Consider the following 15,018-nt stretch of genomic DNA (forward strand, 5'->3'; position numbering starts at 1 on the left):
ACTCTTATTTTGTTTAGCTTGTCAACAGTCTAACCAATTGGATACAATTCAGGAAATGTTTATATTGTTCATTAAATTGATCAATCAATTTTTAATTTTTTAGTAATTTTTTATTCTCATTTAGTCCCATTTTAATGCAAAATTGTAACATTTTGCTCGCCTTAACACGTTGACTGCCATGTCACCCAAAAGTGGGTGACAGTTCTAAAAAGTTATAATTTTTTTTTTATCTATAAATAAATGAAAATGCAACATAAAAATTATAGGAATATTTTATGTCAATTCTTTGAGAAGCTAAGTTTTTGCTTAGCCTTCAAAAATCGTTGGTTTAATAAATGTTTAAGGCAAATTTTATTAAAAAAGATTGTTCTAAAAAAGTGTGCTAAAAACGCTTGGCAGTCAACGTGTTAATGTAAAAAATAAAAAATATGAGTATCTATCCGTTATCCATATGAGTTATGATAAATAATATAATTATTGTGCTATTTTATTACTCCAGTGAGATGTGTGAAACCTTGATTCGTTTGTAAATCTTTGAACTACAGTCAACACAGCTATTTGTATCTCCAATCCGTCATTTAGAAATTAGTTAATTTTCTATCCACATTAATAATGTTTTCCTACTCGCTTTGGCAAATATATTTGCTGTTCAGCTTTCTCGCGTTGAGGTTTGCTAATAGAAACGTCAAACAAAGCTGGCGAATCAAATGGTTAATTTGCCTATTTTTCATTGCCACCGGTCTATGGCGCGGCGGTGGCATTTAATAAACGCGCGCAACATTCTTATGCACCCCGCGGCGGCCAATGTTTGTTTGTGGTTTGGACGCGGACAGGGATGAAAAATTATCCTCTCATAGCCAAACAATGGCTGTTGGCAATTGGTTATGCTGCTGCTGCTGCTCCACAAGCCAATCATCACCGGGGGTTTCGATGGGACCCGACTTTTGGTCCGTTGGGGTGCTCGGTTTTTGTTCAAACCTTTCAGCGGGTTTTCTTTTCAAGAAGATGATGATCAATAATAAATGCAAAAGACGTCGCCAATTCGTCACAGAGGTTGGGGATTGGGATTAAAAACAGGCCCACTATTTGTGTGGCTTACTGAAATTGGGCTCCATCGAATTCGATTGACAAATTTCAGCCCTGGTGTAGATTGAAAAATACACAACGATGGTTTCTTGTTTGTCTGCAAATTTTTCCCATCCAGCCTTGTTTACGCTCAAAGCGAGCCGGAGAAGGCACACTCGGGTGATTTAATAATCCTCCCTTTAAATGGATACAGAGTAAAGGGCTGTTATGTCGCAAACACTCGAGGGTTAGTGCTTGGCTCGTTTGAGGACTCTATTCCGCCGGGGAAAAGGACTACCAATTATGCTGTTCCTCGCTTTTCATATCTGCCTTCAACGTTCAGTCCGTGGCTACCTCAACCTTAGCTTGAAATAAAGTTGACGCCTTCGGCGGAATGAAAAGCGCCACCCCCTGCCTTCGGGAGGGATAAATTAGCGATAATGGGAAAATCGTTCGCTACCGGCGGAATTTGCCTCATCCTCTGTGCGTTCTCTTCGGGAGGTGGAAAATTACCTCCAAGTCGCGCATCTCTCGTGCATCTCTTTTACAAATGATGCCGTAATCGAAACCGCCCTTCTTCCCCATTGGGAGGTTTCCTCGTTTTTTTTCATCTTCAATATTTTCCTCCTCTGGGGCGATAAACGAGAGCAAGAAACAATTAAAATCACTTTCACCGTTGCATCGCGTGCCCTTCGGGCCCGTTTTTCCGAATGGGTCGAATGCCACGTGCCGGAGCGTCTATTGGTTCAGTGTGTACTAGTATGGGTGTGGTGGAAAATGTGCTGCTAAACCAACCTCTAAGGGAGGTGGCACGTTTTAAAGCGGGTGTGCTCTAATTTCGGTTTCGATGCAGTTTCAGCTTTTCGCTCTTTATTTTTCCATTTTTCCCCCTCTTGGCGATCATTTATTCGAAACGCTTCCGGATAAGTGCGCCTCCGTGCGTGCGTGCGTGTGTTGAGCGTTTCATCTTTCGTAGCATAATGTTGCCCCGATGGCGCTCGCACTTTGTACCCACTTTCCACCGGTGAAACAGAAGGATGAAGAGCTAAAGACAGTGAGAGAGAGAAAAGGTAGTGGTACAGAAAAAAGAAGCAAAGAGTGAAATTGTGATCTTGCAACGGTGAAGAAAAAGGCTACATTCGTTGATGAATGTTCGAGGCAAATATGTATATTATCCCTTGCACCGATCTGCGATGGATGATGCGTTTGCGTAATGCACTTGGTAATAGCAGTATGGTACATGCAATTCTACAAAACCGACCATTTGTCGGTGATTGAATGTGTCTTTTTCTTTGTGAGAAAATGGAATGAAAATAGCATCACGATCATGATGGAAAAAAGGCTACCAATGTTTAAAAGCAATGTATAGTTGAAGCATTGCAAAGAATCTAAACATAATTTTAAATAAGGTTGCCTTAAAAGGTTTCCTCATTAAAGTTTATCTTTTATCCCTACAATTGTTTTCATAGACCTTCACTCGTTATCTACCATTTTGAAATGGTATCTTCACATTGGTGCACCACTTTGATTAAATAATCGTGGTCGCATTCGTTAGTTTGATAATGGATTACTCCACTTCGCGTTTCGCGTTCCAAAGTGGTAAAGGAAGGATAATCATACAGTGACACGCGCGCAGTCAGGGTATGGCTGTGAGAAGTATGCAATGCAGCATAGTTTCTGTTACGACTTCATTTCAGCCCGGCCTACGAATGCTCCATTTCGTTCGAACGAGAAGGAGGTCTGGATTACTTCATTGCTAGAGTTGCGGAATTGAGTTGTTATGATCCTCGTTTTAAGATTGTTTTCGGTCAGTATTTGAAATGTTTTCTACCATTGATAAAGCGGTTTTTAAGCTTTATGTTTCAATGCTTACTGTGCATTAAATGCCTTCATACAGGTTGATAAACTTACTCATCTTTGTTTTGAAAGGTTGCCTCAACTGAGCACATTCGTAAGTATTTCTATACTTGTTATGATTGTACCGCGTTATTGTTGTAAGACACAGAAGAAGTTGCTCTACACTGTTTTATTGCAGGAACTCCTTTATTGCCTGCCACCGTTACATGTGGAATAATCATAAGTTTGGGCCACGGGTTGTGTGTGACGCTTGTTGGTGCAGGTGAACCGAGCCTCTGGTGTGTTCGTTGTTGTTTTTGTACCGGTGTAGCAGCGCAAAACGACACAAACCCCCGCCGGATAATGACGTACCGGAAGCAGCGACTGGTGGTAACACCAACCCTGCAATTTGAAGTCCCCAACCGTAATGATCGTCTCAGTTGGCGACGGTTGACGAGCAAAGATCGAGAAATTGTCATAGAAGCGAGAGAGGAAAAAAGGGAACTGGTGAAGGAGTGTGATTAATTCTTCTCATCGGAATTTTACTTGATTCACGCTGGAAAAAAAACACATTCAGAATTGAATATCATTTGATTCTCCCATTGGAATTATTATAACATGGCAATACTTCCATGGTACAAATGTATTGCAATGTTTTTTGTATGGTTTGACTAACAAGAACCTCACTTTGATATCATTTGGCGTAAATTTTAGAATCGTTAATTGATTAGCAATTTGTTATTTATCTTAAAATATAATCAGATCATGCATTTGGAGAAACGCTGAGTTTCTGTAATGAATCATTTCGCCATATAAGCAAAACAAAATCAAGACAAATAAAAGAAAGCAACAAATGATAAGAATCAATCATAAATAAAATATACAGATAGAGAAGAAATAAAATATACAAATAGAGAAGAAACATACAAAATCCTCTTCAAATACTGCGAGTTTTTGGTTGCGTTGTTTGTTAATGATTCTCTTCGCAAGCTCTTGGTAGAATCTCTCGAGCTTTCCTGCGGTTCCGGTTGTTTGTTTGTTGCTTCTCAACTGCGCCTCGCTGTTGCTGTTGTGTTCTGCAAATTTCCCCCCTTTCTGTTAGCTTATTTGCTAGCGAGAGGTCTCATACTCTAAAGATTGTGGAAAACAAAAAAATAAATGTGCCCTCGTCGATTCTTCTCCAAATACTTAAGCCTCGGCTGGGATGGGAGCTCCGCGAAGTTTAAGTACCATGGCCAGCTTCAGCAGTAGCTAACGTTTACATTCGCCATCACGTTCTCGCGTTCTTGCTCCCTCGTTATATTTGATCATATTTCTGGGGAACAAAATGTTACCGTGAAAAACAGAAAAATCATAAACCGACCACAAACACGCTGCTTGTGCGTTGCACTTGCTCTCGCGAAACAGCAGCTCCGTGTAACCTCTCTTCGCCCGTGTAATTACCTTCGCACGACACAGTTTCCTTCCCCAGCTAGTTTGTGGTTGCTTGGGCCACACACTGCTGAAGAGGAAGGGTGGCTGCGTTTAGGGTGGTGTGGCGTGCGCCTTACTGGAAAGACCCGTGCGGCACGGAGGCACACACGCACACCGGCGGGATCGGACCCGGTGCATGTGCCGTGGCATGTCAAAGGGCCGCGCACACTAGCGTGACGTGCCGAGCTGTGTGAAGGCTCGGAAAAGTCGGACTTCAACGTTTCCTTCGCCACGCCAATATTTTTGCACCTCACCTCCGTGGTCTTGATCCAACAATACCGCTCTCCCCCCCGCTCATCATTAGCATTCGGAACGTTCGAATCTCCCGCAGTAGAATGCGATGTTGTGATGGTTGCCAAAGGGTGCCCCTAATGGGTGTGCAAATAATGATTTCTCTTGGCGAACCGTCAAACAGCCAGTGCACTTTGCCACAAGACCTCCGGCTTATGCCGGATCGTTTTTCCTCCAAAAACGCTAATCGGGAGGAATTAGAAGCATCACAAGTTGCATTGTTCGACCGATCCGGTCGGCAGTAGATCACGATAGCATCGCATCTTCAACATGTTGCTGTAGGGTTGCAAACACAGAAAGAAAGAGCAAGTTAAATAAAGTGGTTTACTGCGTGAAGGTACCTCATTAAATTAAACCACGCTACCGTTTGGAAGGTTGTTCGTTGAAACAAATAGTTCGAGTGCGTTCGTCGCTTGTTGTCCGAAGCAAGTCTTTCTGCGGAGGATTTGAACGAGCTTATAAGCGATGTGAAGTATTTTTTAAGAAATATTGTTTATTTCTTTGCTTCTTTTTGTGAGTTTTTAATAATTAAAATTAGGTAAATATTCATGTTACTCGTTCTTAAACCGTTTGCGAACCAATTAGTATGCGTGCAATTCTTAGAAAAACTACGCACTATTAATGCCGCACCTGTTCCATTCGGCTCGCGCCCTTCTTTCCTTTTTTTTAAGTAACGGTCGTGTACTAATTACCACCGCTGGACGTTGGTGGTCATTTAATCGGGGAACGCATTATTTATTGCCACTCAAGCCACGAATGAAAAGCATTCTCGTTCTCCGCGAGAGCGGTCGGATTTTATTGGGTGTCAGCACCATCAATCAGCAGCGTAACCAAGTCATAACAGCGACCTCTTTGCTGCACACGTGCGGGATGGGCTGGGTTGAACAATACACACGTACAGGTTATATTTTCCAATGCTGCCAACCGGTTTCATATGAGGTCCGGTGTATGATTAAAGCAGATTTGTGATCTCCATGGCAAGTGCAAAAGGTCGAGTGGAGTGGCGAGAGTATGATCAGTTTTATCAAGGAGGAGGGCCCTGAGTTCCTGTAAGCTTCTAGAAAAGTATGTTTGAACATTCAACATCCAATCATCGATGTGTCGTTTGTGTGCTAGAAGGAAAATACTGTTTAATTAGACTATTTCTTGTACATATAAATGATAACAAATGTTGAGCACGGGTGTATTCATTTTTTCTCGTTTTTATTATTGCTTTCATGGGAGACTTCAACGGCAGGTCAATCGAGGAACCGATGCAAAAATCGATTCAGATGCGACGAACTTTTTGCATAAGTTTAGCACAAATAACGCCAATAATTGAAGGAAAGGCAAAAACTAACGCTACTCGAGACAACAAGTGGATTATCTTTCTTGATTGTGCTTTTTCCGTCATCGTCATCGTCGCCGCGTTTTGCATCGTGCGTGCAACAATCGCGATCCTTACTGCGCTGTGCACCATCATCCACCACCACCACACTTGCACCGGGAAAAAAAGAGGAATAGTACAGTTAAATCGTGCCTCGTGCCAATTGCTGGGAGGGGGGGAGGTTTATTTTGTAAGATTCATCATTTTTAATAGGAACGCGCGCGACCATTCGGACGACGGAATAATTTGATTTCATTTTTTTTCTTCTATCGGTCAACAGTGTCCGGAACAAAGTTAATCTGGGCATAATAGACGCAGGTGTAAGAAGTGCAGGAGAATAGAGGGAAAAAAAATGCATGCACCAACAATCAACGAGGAGGAATGCAAAAAATAGAAACCGAGCTCTACATACGGGCTGGATAACAACACAACCGGAAGATACGTTTTGCGGTTCAAAGCAGAGCTAATCAGACCTTTGGCCACCGCAGACCACCTCCCAGGGGGGAGCAAGGGGGGTGGGGGAGTCAGAGGTTCATCATCATCGGCGGTCGCCATATGCATTCAGTTGCAGTGATTGCGTTTTCCGAGATGAGATTCGCTGTTCGATACTATGAGCTTCTTTTTTGTGTCGTTAGTTTTTTCCTCTCTGTTGCTTAGATGATGTTGCATAAATAGAGAGCACGGGGTTTTTTTTTGTTAAAAAAAAGGAGAAAATGTTACAATCTTTACCCCCTCCGGTGTGCCCGTCCGTCCGATCGTGGGTTCGTTGGCTAAAAATGTAATTACCATCCATTCGATCGTCGCGTCCACGTTTAACTGCCTTGGGCTTGGGATGGATGGCAATTGCGCGATCACTCCGAGGATTGATTGGCGTACACATACAGGTGCTTACAGGACGGATTCGTATTTTTTTTACATTGAAACAGTTCTATTTTTGTAAAAAAGGCCGTTAGTTTTAAAATAAGCCAATGATTGAAATCTGTAGCATAACGTCAGTCGGTATAATAACAAACCAAGCTGTGCAGAAGGAAGTGCATCCTCAGACAGGAAGAGTATTAACACGTAAAAGGAAGGGCAAAGGGTGATAGAGGAAATTACAAAAAAAAAATTGTGTTGCAAACCGACGAAGATGACACCCTCTCCTCCACACGGGGTGACTCGGGGTAGGAATAATGTTTGGGAAATCATATCGCTTCGCAATGACGGTAACGGATTTAGAGAGCGGAAAGGCCAATCGGGGTGGGGAGGGGCAGGCGGATGTTCGCTTTGCTGGGAGGGAGGGAGGGAAGATCTGTAATCATCGTGCGCAGTGATTATGCGCAAACGTCAATTAGAGCGCCGCGCGCGGCGCAAGATGAGCGATTATTATTATGGCGCCAACCGGAGGAGGCTCTTAATCTCTTTTTAACAATATCTCCATACGGCGGCGTTTAGGATGCGACGCGAACAGTGTTCATCATAATTAGCTCGCGGGGCGCGTCACGATCGGTTTCTTAAGGGGGATTTTTTTCCTCACTTGTATCGGAAAGGGAAGAGGGTGTCAACAGGTTGAAAACAACTTCCGGGAATAACAGTCACAACAATCTGCGTTCTGTAGTTCTAAAAATGCAATATTGTAACGACGTAGTCACTCAAACACAAAATGTTTTTGGGGCAATCTTAGAAAATATTACTGATGTTAAAAATTAATTCCTTCTCGAATAATTTTCTAAACTGAAGCAGGTAGAGAACAGAGGCGCGTGTGGCTTACCCTTCATCCAATGCACTTAGCGCACTCCAGAGGTCATCGAAAGGGTGCTTCATTCTTCTATCCGGTTGCATATTTTGCAACCGCAGACGGGCACTTTTCAATGCACTCTCGAACCAACCAGGAGCCAGCCCCCCGGATTAGGTAGCAAACCTTACCGAGAGCTAATGGTTATTGCCGGTAGTTTGTTCTCTCGAGCTACACAAAAAAAAGGTCTCACAGAAAATGAACGCACCTAAAGCGCGCATTGTATGCGCATGAGATAAGTGCCCATAATCATACAACACAACATCGCGTCGTCGGACCCTTCTCCACCAACTTTAAGCGCGATGTGTGTTGGCCCTTCAGTAGAATGGGCTATTGACACAAATTGATCGGTGCTAAATCACTTTGTTTTGTGGCGTTTCGTCTAACTTCATTGGCGGTTAGAAAACGGAATGTTCTACCATGCGTCGTATGTTTTTTTTGTTCGTGACTCTTGTTAGATGTTTTAGGAATAATATTTCCTGTTTTTGGATGTGCTTAAGCGTTTTATATCCTATTGAGATAAAAAGGGAATGTCTTCAATTTGTTTTAGATAAACTTATTTGGACATTTAAAGGAACATTCTCCGGTTATCGTTTACAACCAGTTGACAGAACGAGTTTTCGAATACAAAACGAGTATTTCACGCTATTTGACGAGTGAATCGTCGAGTCAGAATTAGTCTCTCTGATTGCGGTACACATTTTTGCAAGAGTGAGATATAACAAAACTTGCGACTAAAACATGTCTTTATGGTCGAAAAGACTTTCGTAGTTTGACATTTAAAACCTTATTGTTACCCTTGTTGCACAGTTTTCGCTCTAAAAGGATGACATTTGCTCTGCGGAAGATTTAATTAAATTTGTCATGTGTGTCCAAGAGAAAACAAGCCCTTTCCGAACTGTCTTCAAATGCTATGCGAAAAACTCAACCGTCAAGACGAGTGCGCATGTAATCCGAAGTGGCGAGATTCCGCAGCGCCGTGAGAACTACAAATGTTTGCTGCCGACAAAATACAAACTGTTTACTTGTTTGACTGCGGGCGAAAAAAGGGAAAATGAAGCAAAACTAACGAACAATTGCATTGCAGCAGGGCGGCAAATCAAAACCACCAATCCCCCCCACCCACCACCCGTTGGTGCATTTTCCCATTCACTTTGTAAAACATACACAGTTCACCGCAACGCTAAATATGTGTGCACGGACAAGATTGTAGAATAAAGCCGCATATATTTTGACGGGCGTAAAATGCGTCCGATGGAATATCACACCCCTAGAATGGTGTTCATCAATAGACCTTTGCGAGTGGAAACGCGACAATGTTGCAATGTACATTGTAGAATAAGGATATTTTTTTTTCAATTTATTCACAGAATGTTGCATCGACAATGTGCTAAAGCATCATATGTGTTTGTTAAGAACACTGCACAGTTCGGAAACTAAATTGAGTACAAGAATGTCGGCATGAGCGTTTAACTGATGGTTTTTGAAAACAGTAAACAAACTAAGAAAAATTGAAAATAATTGGCAAATTGTTGAACTAACTTAGATTACTTGGAAAAGAAAAGCAACTAAACTTTACTAGACTATCTTTATATTGACTATTATTTATCGAAGATTGTTCTATAGTGTTTTTGATAATATTTTTCTTTTGTAAAGATGTTGGTAACTATGAAAAAGAAATATAAGTGAGTTATTCAAAGATTAAAAATAATACTCTACTATGTCCTGATATATAGAATGTTTAAAATCATATTATTTTATGAAAAATGATAGTAGTTTACAGCCATAGCAGAGCTTGCTCTACATTAGTGAAGAGTTGCTCTCATTTGATTTTTGGATCTCAAAACGTTTAACGTAACATTTTACAGATGATCAGTACTTTGGAGAACCCGCGAACTTAGCGTAACAGATTACCCAAATTATTGGGACCCGATGAAAATTACCATCCATAACCCTTCATTTCTTGTGTTAGATTCTCCAAAGCCAAAATATGGGGTCATGTTTTGTTCATATGAAGGCCTTGCCTAGTGTGTGTTATCTTGTTATCCGTTGTGTAACGTTTCGTACGCACCGCGGACGCATTTGCTTCCCATTGCTACGGCGCGGTGCGTGCGTGTACGTTGCACCACTCAAATCGATGGGCGATGATTAGCATACACGAGCGTGCACAACAGCTGCACCTTGTACAAGAACCAAATTACGGCAACTTAGCTTTAAAAGTGTATATGTGCGCTTGTGCGGGTTTCCGTGTGCCCCCTTTAAGCGCTCTCTGGCCCTTGCGTTTCAGTCCGAGCATCCAGCACTGATTTTCCACCCATTTTCTCGCTGCCTTTCTTCCAGATAATTGGCGCAAAGCAGTATCTAGTCCGGCCAGCACATTCGACGTTCCGCACCGAGTCAACGAGCAGCAGCAGCAGCATCACCAGCACCAATGGCACCACCAGCAGCATCGGCGCTATTGCCGGCACGCCCAGCAGTGTATCCGGCAGCATCACCAGTAGCAACATTATTACCTGCGGTAACACCACGCCGACAGCAACAACCGAAGGGTCCACCGAGCTCGTGGCCGTCGCGGGGACCACGATTGGAGTTGATTCCCCATCGGGCAGCTCGACAGCGGCGACGAGTGTCGTGCAGGCGCCGCCACCACCACCGGAATGTGCAATAACGCAGGAGATACCGGCCATCGAGACGCTGGTGCAGACCAACGGGCGTCCCCTGGAGGAAGTAATCCAACAGGTCAGTTGCTGCCGCGGCGCATCCTCTGGGGGAGGAGGAGGAGGAGCGATTGAACTCCGCGTAGAGTAGAGTCGAGATGGAGATAAATGCCGTTTTTCTCCCCGGGGAGGAAGGCGCTTGCACCATCCACCGAGCTCCGAGCTCTCGCGGGCTCCCGCGGGGAAGTCTTCAGAGGCAACATGTGTTAAGCAACCTGCTGCCCAGCCAAGCGGAACATTGGGCTGCAAGGACTCGGTGGGACACTTTCGTCTTGTGCTCTAAAAACCCGAAGGTGAACCGTTCGTTCGCAGACGGGTTCGTATCCGAACCCAGTGGGGTTCGACTATTTGTCTAAACATCTTGCGCGGGGTGGCGCAATGTTGCTAAAAAAAAAAACGTCAAGGCCCTGCAGCAAAAAAGAACCTTGCAGCGGCACAAATCCAGCTAAATAGCGTTTGATTGCTGTGTCAAGCTGCAAAAAAGTTGCAACCATGATTAGTCCAATTATGCACGGACGCCGCCAGAAGAAGTTTGGCTCCCCAGCGGTGTGGTTCACCGGGGCGGCAGAGACACAGCTAAACTAGCTCCGGGTAGCATTGGAGGACTGGTCCTGCTGAATAGGTCCAGTGGACCTGAACTTCCTTCTGCACCACAAACACGCGGGAGTTGTATATCGGGACAAGGTTGTCCAGGGTTCGGTCTGGTACGCCGCAGAAAGCAGGTTCGGGTCATGTCACTCAAGTAACCCCATGATAACGATTATCAAGGTTACTGTTTGAAGTATATTTGTACTTCTTTTTTGCTTTATAATTAACTTCGCCTCCCTGTGCAAGTTTCGCGAATGCCATTGCTTGCGTCCTGTGAGGTACATAAAACATTTACCTAGGAAATGGTACCCTCGCGACGGGTTTTCTGTGTTCCTTTCAGATGCAGATATCCCGGATCGCATGTTTGTCAGTTTTTCTAGATTAATATATTACCATACCTTGTGTATGTGCGTGTACCGCGTGTGTGTTGAACCATTTGGGGTCGACGGGATTTGCATCTCGTCGCTGTTGTCGCGTGTTTGTGTGGAACTTTCCGTTAATGCAGCCGGTTTGGGAAGATGTTTGGGCCATACCACTGGGCCATGATATGTCCGTTGTTTACACCAGTTTGTTATTCTAACATATTCCTCCTGCTGGAAGGGAGATGCTCCATTTGAGATGTGGAACTAGTCCCAGCAGGAACTGGTTTGGTTTCTGTTTTGCAACCAACAATCTGGCGTCTTCCCGTGTTCCCGTAAAAATGTCTTCCGTTCGTGTGGCTCAATTATGTATCAAGTCTTTCTTTCCGATTCGCTATCGTGCCCTTGTCCAGCTTGTCACAGACTTTGAAAAATGACACTCTAGTCGGATGTGCAGTTGCCTACGCGCGATGAGATACCGCGGGATGTGTTTCAGTTCCCAAGCGTTCACTCTGATTGGCTTAAGAAGCGATTAAGATAGGTTTCATACTTGTCCATTTGGAAAAGCATACCCTCCTCTAATGCAATAACGCTGCCCGTCTAGATAAGTCCCGACGTCACTGTTTACAGTCCACCGCGTCCAAGAGATGCGTCGTTTGATCTGCCGAAGGTGCAGCGTTGTCTTGGGGATCCACTTTACAAGGCACCATCGAGGTGCGCGCGCGCGAGAGATTAGCCTAGATTAGCCGAAGTGGGTGAGACCAGATCAAGTCCTTCGCCTTCGCCGCCGATTGATCCACTATTTGGGGGCACTTTTCCCCTGCTGCTGCATCCTCTTGAAAAGGAAAAACTTACGGCGGGGTAAACTCAACCTTGCTGCGGCTGCTTGCTCCAACTCGCATGAACTGGTCTTCTCATTCGTTCCATATGGGTGGAGCGTTGCCAATGTCCAAATGCTGCCTCCAAACGCTACATTGATCGATCGCTTTACGCTCGGATTCGCGTTTAGCATTGCAACCTGTCAGGGTGGGTTTGCATCACAGAGGGCCCTAGGAAATCGCTCCCCCCTTCCCGCCCTTTTTGTTGATGGCCCACGGTTCGTGCGTCAGGTCTATCGTAAGGCTCATTTGCTGATTTTGTTATTATTTAATCGATACACATTGCCAACGATATGGTCGGTGCCGCCTGATGATGGCGATGACAGTTCCACTGCATCTTGTGTGTGTGTGTGTGCGAATCTCCTCCATCGTTACACGGTTGACCGGGAAAAACAGTCCCTCCTCTGGTAGCCCCAGGTATATCTCGACTGTCGAACGTGAATAACTGGGTCTCAATTAATCCAGTTTGCAGCAAACGAGTTGTCCCCTCAGCAAGCAGCGGGTCGGAGGACCGGAAACCCTTGTACGGACGAAACGCAAAATTGCGATCTCATTGAGATCTCTCGCAGTCCTCCTTCATCGTTGGTTCTTCCTTCATACTTGGGATACGCAGTGTTCGAACGGACGGGACAGTTTACAGCTGGTTTGTGCTGTTAAACGCTTCACATGACGGATCGAACGGTGTGCGTTGCCTCATCAAGGTGGAAAGTGAGAAGGAAGTTGCGAGGTATCTAAATGACAGTTGTTTTAATTTGACTAATCGTGGGATTTGGATCGTACGACGTTGGTCTGTTGTAAGTACATGCACTTTATGAGAGAAAAACAGTATCCTGATTTTCAATTTGAGCTTTACATCGTTCAGCCTTTGAATAAATCGAAGTATCTACCTGTATTTTAACATTTCATATGTAGGATGATCTAATCTGGGTAGTTTTTTAGTTTAGACTCGTAATCTGGAATATTATTCGATAAGTTAGCTTTGTTACAAGTATATAGAATCACCATTCTCATTGTTTCACTCTCCCCACGCATTGGAAAAGATGCTCACTTTAAATTCTTCTGCCTGGAACTAGAGGATTTCGCAACGTCTCGAATTGCTGACCTGCATTTCATCGATCGCACTAATCGCTTCTGTTAGAGCGCGCCCGCTCGTGAGCCTCTCGAGCCACAAACCAGCGAACCTGACGATCGGAACGAACTCTCACTGCCCGTTCCGGTGTCTTAAGATTCACTCCTTTCCCCCCCCCCGCCACTCGTTGCTCCTGCTGGCAGAGGGAGCACCATCAACCGCGCACGATTGATGGATGGATCGTCCCGGTTACGGTTCGAGAATTCGAAGTTCCCCAATGTAGCCGTACAGCCGGGAGCTCATTCGCCCGGGGTCCGTGTTGGACTTTTTTCCTCCCCTTTCCAACGTGCAACCCAATCAATCCGTGGGTTAATTTATGATTTTTCCGATCCGACGAAAACGACCGAGAAAGGGAGAGGAGGGAACCTGTTGCGCGGATCTCGGCTACAGGGTGTTTCGTGTGAGTGTTTCGAATGCGATGTGCCGCGACTAAAACCCATTCGATGGTGGCGCATAGCAGGGCGTTAATTAATGCTCATTAAGATGCCAGCCTTTGGCCTCTTGGTGGAGCTGGGTTAGGACGTACGCCGTAGCAGCAACGGCAGCAGTTGATCACCTGTTGTGTGCGGTGTTCGCTTTCTGACGCGCATGTGATTATGGCAGCCATTTTCTTTTTTTTGTGTTGCCGTGTCGCTTTTATTAAAAAGGGACTCCATTATGCTGATTCTACAGACGATAATTCCGGGAGGCGGGGAGTACTACTCCCCATGTACTCCACCGAGTTGGGTCATTCAGATCCTAACCTGTTGACATTACATCTCAGGTGCATCTGGAGGGAAAGGCAACAAGCCGTTTTGGATTGACGTTTCCAAAGAATTTGTTAAAAAGAAACACCTGAATACTTGGCCTGCCCTTTAAGCAAGTTCGCAAGTAGAACAAGTGCACAAAGATCACTGGCCCCCTTTTATTGTATGCGATGGTGAAAAACTCTCCCAACCGAGAACTGATTGGGTGACACGACCCGATGATATCCCTTGTGGGAATTAAGCATCAGTGAAAAATCAGTTGAAACTAATAACCCACCATCAAGTGTGTGCACCTTTCACCTCCGGGGCGTTGCGATGTAGGCTCCCCACTGTCTCACTTCGGTGGCCAATGCTAGATGCATAATTCTTAGAGTGCGCACACCGGGTCAGCTCACAGATATAGGCCTCCCAGACCTCCGGCTAATTTATCTCCAGCCCTCACGACGATGCACGGACGGGCGGGCAGAGGCGGTTGGACTTCGGCCTCCAACTTTGTCAATATCCCATCTTTTCGAGGGCGAACGAGCAAATGTCAACACGAGCGTGGTGGCACTTGCACAATTGCTCTTCCCCTTTGGCCTCTGCGCGCGAGAACGTTGGCGAATGAGAGATACGGGGGGGGATAGGGATATCTTGCATATGTGGCCGATCGGTAATGACAGATAATTGCATCTGTCGTTGCACTTGGGGACCGGGAAATAGAGAGGAGAGGTGTCCAAGACCGCGCTGGATGAAGGTTTTTAATTTTGCTTCTTTCATTATTTTTCCCCTTGGGAGAGCGATTTTACTTAACCAG

At 44.8% G+C, this 15,018-nt stretch overlaps 1 protein-coding gene across 2 annotated transcripts in view; it reads left to right on the forward strand.

Moving 5' to 3' along the window:
• The window catches only part of LOC131261135 (RNA-binding protein fusilli), a 78,731-nt gene that overhangs the window by 27,533 nt on the left and 36,180 nt on the right, over nucleotides 1–15,018 (forward strand). For both annotated transcript variants that reach the window (XM_058263061.1, XM_058263060.1), the window contains exon 3: nucleotides 10,146–10,544. In XM_058263061.1, the coding sequence (XP_058119044.1) occupies nucleotides 10,146–10,544 (399 nt within the window). The remainder of the gene's footprint in view (nucleotides 1–10,145; nucleotides 10,545–15,018) is intronic.

Source organism: Anopheles coustani, chromosome 3 (genome assembly GCF_943734705.1).
Source record: "Anopheles coustani chromosome 3, idAnoCousDA_361_x.2, whole genome shotgun sequence".
NCBI lineage: Eukaryota > Metazoa > Arthropoda > Insecta > Diptera > Culicidae > Anopheles > Anopheles coustani.